Source organism: Pterocles gutturalis, unplaced genomic scaffold, assembly GCF_000699245.1.
Source record: "Pterocles gutturalis isolate BGI_N339 unplaced genomic scaffold, ASM69924v1 scaffold34157, whole genome shotgun sequence".
NCBI lineage: Eukaryota > Metazoa > Chordata > Aves > Pterocliformes > Pteroclidae > Pterocles > Pterocles gutturalis.
In genome coordinates, this window is record NW_010111322.1 from 924 (window position 1) to 8,214 (window position 7,291).

General features: G+C 53.5%; 1 protein-coding gene across 1 annotated transcript; it reads left to right on the top strand.

Moving 5' to 3' along the window:
- Positions 1–678: 678 nt before the first annotated feature.
- PRDX6 (peroxiredoxin 6) lies at positions 679–5,190 on the top strand (the record flags this gene model as incomplete). The annotated part of the gene is made up of 4 exons (XM_010073705.1): positions 679–835; positions 3,364–3,510; positions 4,111–4,257; positions 4,895–5,190. Coding segments are annotated over 4 exons (583 nt in total), but the record flags the coding sequence as incomplete, so codon positions are not given.
- Between the last annotated feature and the right edge of the window lie 2,101 nt (positions 5,191–7,291).

Sequence of the window (7,291 nt, forward strand, 5' to 3'; positions counted from 1 at the left end):
TTGCCTGCTCTAAAGACTGCAAAAACCCACTGCTGGGAAGCGGTGGGCAAAAGCAAGGTGGTGGTAGTGTTGTAACTGTGACCGTAATGTGATGTTAACTTCTGGCCTCCCCTGTTAGCTGATTAATTCTTGTTTTTTTCATGAAGTGTGTTTGGCAGCTCTCGGCAGCAGTTGGGTTAAGGTTTGCTCCTATCCCATTTTTTTTAAGTTGTGTGATATACACAGATGTTTCTCCCCGCGGTGGCCAAGGAGGTGTGCAGGATCGTGAATAGCCTTGTAGATCGGTAACGATCTCTGCAATAGCATGGCCAGCAGGCTGGCATCTACACACCCTTGGACACATGGTGTCTGGAGTACAGAGTGTACCAATGGCTCCCCCAAACTTCCTCGCACGGCATGGGGTCTGTCTCCATGTCAGGAACCGTGGGCTACTCCATCATCCCCTGGAGGATCCTGGAGGGAGAGGGGGAGCAAGGTGCGGGACATTTCTTGGAGCACGATGAACGGGGCTCATCTCGTGATAGGGAAGGAAGAGTTCCCAGGACAGGATTTCCACTTAGCAGAGATGAGCTGTTCCCGCAGTAGTCTCTGTGCAGCGCTGTCTGTACAGCTTTTTGTCTGCAGCACAAACTGAAACGATGTCTCGCCCTAATGCGATCTCCTGCTCTCGTCTTTCAGATGGGGCATCCTCTTCTCCCACCCACGGGACTTCACACCCGTCTGCACCACGGAGCTTGGCCGGGCAGCGAAGCTGGCGGCTGAGTTCAGCAAGCGCAACGTGAAGATGATTGCCCTCTCCATCGACAGCGTCCAAGACCACCTCTCCTGGAGCAAGGTATGGGGCACGGGGAGGTATGAGGGGAGCTTGTGCTGCTGCCTTGCTCTGAAAGTCAGAGGAAAAGCTCACGCAGAACAGAGCACAGGCTTGGAGCTACATATCTGCTGAGGATAATGTTGGAAGACAATGAATCCCAAAGCATGTAGGATAGGAGGTGCCAAAATGCAGAGCAGAAATGGGGAGGTCTGCTCCATCTTCATGGAGCACCCCACAAAATTTAGGGCACTCTGTGCAGCAACACTTTGAAACAAGAGGAAAACCGTATTAGTGCTCCCCTGCTGATACCTGAAAGGGCAAAACCTATGAAGGTGGTGCCAAAAGCTCGGAGGAAGGCAATCTATCCACAGACCCTCAAAAAAGTTCTGTAATGTAACAGGAAAGGAAAGGAGGCATCAAAAGTGAACAGGCAGTCTTCAAAGGGAGCAATTCATGCCCAGGCAGGGAAAATAAAACAGACAACAAACAGGGGCATGGTAAGCATAGAACCACAAATAGGAGAATGTTAAATATAAAACCATCATGAGGGAGTATAAAAAAAAAGGGAATGAAATAGCATGCTGAAAGAACATAAAAGGAACTAATTAAAAACTTCAAATGCAGCCTCAGCAATGGTGTGCTGCCAAGGACTGTGACTCCAGGGCTCACAGGTGGTAGGAGGATAAAATGAGCATTTCAGACAGATATGTCCAGAGTGTGTAAATCCCTGAGTGAATTACCTGACTCTTCCTTTGCTTTTAAAATTGGGAATGGCTACAGCAAACCTGTAGCTCAGCCAGAGCCTGATCTTACGTCCCCAGTCTGTGCACTGCTGCTCCAAGGGCTGGCTGAATGCATGAGCTCCTTAGGCAGGGCTGACTGGCACGTGCTGTGCATGTCAGAGGAGTTTTTGATGCTCTCTTTGGCCACTGATGCCTTCGCTGTGGTGAATCAGGGGTGAATAAATAACTCCAGTGATGTCTGTTGTCACCTGGGACTCGGGAAATAAAAATAGTTCATAGGGAAGCTAAGTGAGTCCTGGGTGTCTTCTTGCAAAACAGGGTGGGGTTTCTGAGGCTGTTTAGTACAGAGATCTCCAGGTCATGAAATTATGTGCATTTTGGAATGAGTTACACTCCATAGGATTCAGATATCGCTTCTCAGCGGCTCTCTTCATCCTCCAGCCCCTAGTCTGAAGAGAGACAAGGGGCTGTGTCACTGTCTAACCTTGATCTACATCTTCCTGTGACTCTGTGGGGCATTCAGAAGCATTTTACCTGGTCTGGCCCAGGAGAACACAACTAATCCCCTCTTCCCAAGGCAGGCCTGACCACAACCCAGCTGACACACAGCCCCTTTCTGCAGTGCAGTGCTGACTCAGGAAGCCCTGGGGGGAAAGCAAGCAAAGAGAAAAAGCTGGAAAGGAAACATCCTGCCACGTGTGCACCGCTTGACCTGCTTGCAGCATCCGGAGCAGCCAGGGCAGGGTTACAGCCCCTTATGTCACCACCATCAGCCTAGGAGGAGTGGTGCAGGACCCACCTGCTCTTGCTGCCTCTGGCGTGCTCTGAGCAGCAGTGGGCAGTGCCAAGGGGCAGATTTTCCAACACTGCCCTCTCCGAGTTCCCTCTGAGCAGGACCCAGCCTGTTCCCCCACATTCAGAGCCCGGGGAAGGCAGAGAGACTTGTGCATTCAAATTATCAGCTCAGCTGATAACGCAGCACAGCGGTACGTGGGAGGCTTGCGTCAGTGCTGGAGTCAAACTGTTTCCTTGTAGCGTAAAGAGGATGGAAGGAAGAGGCAGCTCTGTTCTGGGGCAGAAACCTTGGATTAAGTGTGCTTTAATGCTGGCAAAATGCATGTGTTGCCTTGAGCAGGCTTCTCCCAGCCCTGCTGTGGCTCGGCATGACCCATACAGGTAGTACTGCAAACTACCAGGATAACGTGAATGCTCTGGCCAAGTTCAGACCAGATTTGGAGAATAGAAATGATTCCCTCCTTCTTGACCACAGCCCAGCAGAGACACTCAAAATACAGTTTCCCTGTGAAGCAGTTCAAGTTTGGACTAGCACAGGGAGCAACCCCATAAACCACGGTTACAAGGGAGAGCCTGCACGGCTGTGAAAGGGGATGGCTTTCTCTACTGTCCCAGCCGTGGTTCAAAAAGGAACATGCAGTATCCCAGCACCTGCACTCAGACTTTCAGTGTTATCAAGAGCCTTTAGTTCAGTAAGCTAGGAGGGACTTGCTGAATGGAGCTGGTCCCTCGCACAAGACCTGTGAAGTGTTCGATGCTTGACCTTTGTTAGCTTTAGGGTTGCTGGTTTGCTCTGCCACGAGAGAAACTGTTCCCTAAGAGCACAGTCCAGTCCAGGTGTGACACCAACACATCTGTCAGCAGTGCCAGATCACTGATGGGGAGAGGGCTGGAGGAGGGACACCTCTGTCCCAGGAAAAGGTGGGTGGAGGTCTCCCTGCCTGGCCTCTCTCCCCTGTGGTGGTACCCACAACAGGGAGCATGAGCACGCTGATGGTTCTGTCTCTGCAGGACATCAACGCATACAATGGGGAACAACCCGAGGAGAAACTCCCCTTCCCCATCATTGCTGATGCGAACCGGGAGCTCGCTGTCAAGCTGGGCATGCTGGACCCAGATGAGCGGGACAAGGCCGGCATGCCCCTGACTGCTCGTGTGGTGAGTACCTGGTGCTGGAGCACCGCTGCAAGGCAGCCTTCTCAGCAGCAGGCATCGCCTGCCATCCTGCCCTGTCTCTGTGGGGCTGGGCTTGAAGATGGGGGCAGCTTCCTGGATGGAAATTACCATCTTCAGGAGCTAGGGTGGCTTCCTTGGGCTAGATCCAGGGGTTGTGCTGCAGGAAGAGGCTGGCGCAGTGCTAGCCTGCTGGGAGCAGCTCCACCTTGCTGCCAGCTCATCCAGATTGTGCCTGTCCTGACACAGAGGGGACAGAAGTGCTTGATCTGCTGGGCTTTCCCTCTCCCCTCCCATGCTTGCATTAGAAGGGTGCAGGTCAAGGCGGGGGGGGGGAGACATTTCAAGCAGTAAAACAAGCTGGTATTGGAAACAGGAGCTCCCAGAGCAAACACTGTTTTCCCTGTGCCTGGGTGACACTTGCTGCTCTAGGAGATCCCCACCATGACATCTCCCCTGTCCCAACACCTGCGATCAACAGGCCACCTCCCAGGGAAGGGAGGAGCAGCAGGGCTGAGCAGATCCAGCAGGGCTGTTGGACGAACATCTTCTGCCCAGCCCCTGACTCTGTCTCCCTGTGCTCAGGTGTTCGTTTTTGGCCCAGATAAGAAGCTGAAACTCTCCATCCTGTACCCAGCCACCACTGGGAGAAACTTTGATGAGATCCTGAGAGTGGTGGATTCCCTGCAGCTGACAGCGTACAAGAAGGTCGCTACCCCTGTGGACTGGAAGGTGAGGAGGGGAACAAAGCTCACAGCCAGGCACTGAAAACGTGCATTGAAATGTCAACCATCCTCTCTTGGAGAGGGACCCACAGGGTGGGGAAAGCTGCTGAGGTCCTGAGATATGAGTTAGATCCCAGCCCCGGCCCAGAGCTGTTGCAGTCTGAAGTCAGCCTTAGGAACCACCCTTCCCTAAGTCCCTGGTGTCCCCAAATACTGGGCTGGGCCCTTCTGGCTGTCTGTACTTGAGCTTTGGGCCAGGGAAGATCCTGCCCTTGTTGTTAGCGATAAGGCAGGGCGTTACCAGGTGTCAGCGTGCCAGAGTCCCCTCAAAGCCAGCAAAGCAGCAAGCACAGGGCACCCCTCCCTGGGCTGGCTCGCTGCTCTTCTGCCTTTGGGCCAGGGAGGGCCAGTATAGGCACAGCCCCGCATTGTCCAGCACATACATAGCTGAGTCCTGTCCTTGTGGAAAATTACTAGTTGAAGTTGCTTAGATGTGGCCATTCCTGTTCAGCAGCATCATTTAAGACTCCTAAAAACCAATGTGAGCAGCCAAGATAAAGCAAGAACAAGCAGCACAGTCTGGCTGCTTTAGCTAGCCCGTGTTCCCATTTGTTCCCATCTCATGGTTCCCATTTGCTCCCCAGCCTGGTGACAGCGTCATGGTCGTGCCCACCTTACCTGACGAGGAAGCCAAGAAGCTCTTTCCCAAAGGAGTCTTCACGAAGGACCTCCCGTCGGGCAAGAAGTACCTGCGTTATACCCCGCAGCCGGAGTGAAGCGGCTCTGCCCATCCTGCCGGGCCGCGAGTCATTCGGCATCGGGAGCCTTCCGCGTGCCCAGCTCCTGCCTCCCTGACACCACGCGACCAGCAGCCTCCTGCCATGACACTGATAGCACATCGCAATACTAAACCGATCCTCCCCATCCCTTTCATCCCCCACATCCCCTCAAAACTAAACCCCTGGGTGTTTTCTTGCCTTGAATCGGCCCCGCAAGGAACGGGTTAGCAGAACTCGGGGGCTCCAGGGCTCATGCTGTGGAGTCTCTCCTGTTCGGCACCAGCTGAGCTTTTCCCAGAGGCACGGTGAGAAGCGTGGTGTCAGCAGCCAGGGGTGTCCTGCGAGGTTCACACACCTCCCATCAGGGAGCTTTGGGGGTTCCAAACCGCTGCGTGCCTTCCGGAGCAGCCGTCACTAATGTATTAACACCTCTGTCTGGTCCCGTGCGTAGGGGAGGAGCTGCAGAGCCAAATCTCTCACTTGTTACTGCTTTCTCATCTCTTGCTGGAAATTGACTGTGTTCAGGTATTATGGAAGAGGGAATAGAGCAAATAAACTGATCTTCAGTACTACCTGCGCTATCCCTCGTCTGCCTCTGCTGGTGTCCGCGGCACCCTGCACCAGTCACTGTTCCCTGGGCAGCTGGGATGTGCGCCCATGCTCCCAGGCGGGTGGCAGCGGCACGGATTGCCCTTGTTCTTGCCCTGTAAATCTGGCATGTTGGGCAGCAGGGCCCAGGGCAGTTGTGCTGCTGCTGCTTTATGAAGAGCCTGGGTGGTGGGAAGGAGATGTCTGCTCAGGGAGCGTGCCTCGGCATGGCCTGCTGTTAGCTGCGGGTTGGGGGGTCCTACCCTGCTTCCCAGGGCATGATACAAGCCATGGGAACTCCTCTCTGCTCCCACCCCTCAGGGATTGTCAAGAGATGAGCGATGATTTAATAAAACGTTGGGAAATAAACCTCTTCACTGAATAGCTCCTAGGCTGCCTGCCAGCATCTCTCGGTGCCGAGCGCAATCAGCAACACTCAGAATGAGCAGCTGTTAAATAAATTGGCTGTCTTGGGGCATAAACATACCCCACGGCAAGCAGGAACTAGCAGGGGGGATGCTCACGGTAAGCAGTACACTGGATGCGAGGAGATAAACCCCAGCATCCCACGGGCCGTGATCCTGGGCAGCATCCACACCCACCTGGGATGTGGCCCATCAGTCCTCAGACAACATCCAGAGCTGCCAGCTCCTCCTGCCACCCATCGCTGTCCTCCTGCTCACTGCTGAGGACATCCTTCACCAAACACAGCTGCGTTTCAGAGAACTCCCTCTTTCATTACCAAAAAAAAAAAAAAAAGGGTTATATTAATATTTAATTGCCTGCAGGAACTACGCAGTGAATATTGATATTTTTCCCCAAATGACTTTTAAGTGACCCTTCATTATGAAATTCTGCATTATCCCCATGTATTATTTTTCCTAGAAGACAAAAGCACCTACTCTCTGGGTTGACTTTTGCTCTTCCTCTTCCACTCTGCAAGAAGTGGGAGGGGGATCTGCAATTCCAAAGGGGAAACATCTCTTTCCTGGGTAGTTGTTCAGCCTTATCAAGCTTTTGGCAGCTTCCCTAGTTCCCCACAGCCAGGCTGCGGCAGCTCCTGGGTTTTTTGCTGTTCCCTCGGCACACAGCCCTCACCTTGATCTGGTTTCCTAAGGGAACAAGGGCTGTCTGCCCCCACCCCCAGAGCTTTCCAACCGACTGCCCCATTTTCTGGAAGCTGGAGGCCCCACGGCAAGCTCTGTGCAAACAGGCTGCGCTGAGCAGCCCCAGGGAAGGGGCTCTGCAGGGTGAGCACAACCTTGCTGAGACACCAGAGAAGCCACCTGCAAGCTGGGACAAGTGCGAACAAGTCCCATCACCAGACTCAGGGGCTTAAAGCCAGCAGGGGCAGCTGCTGGCCCCACCACTGAGCCCAGCAGGGGCTGGTGGCCAAAAGCCCACAGATTCCTGCCTGCTTCCCCGCACTGCCACGGCCCCGGAGGTGTAAACCAGCCAGACGGACTCAAAAAAACCACAGGGTTTGGTTCTAGTACAGCTCGAGTGGTTTTCTTTTAATCCCAGAGAAATTAATGCAACATTTGTTCGAGTTGGTAATAACATCCAGAGACAGAAGTCCAAGCCCCCTACTCAATAAAGTCATTTGTGTTTAAGGCACTCTGCAAAACCAGCTTTCCTCTTCTCCTTCCGATTTTCCCCACGCGGCAGCAGAAT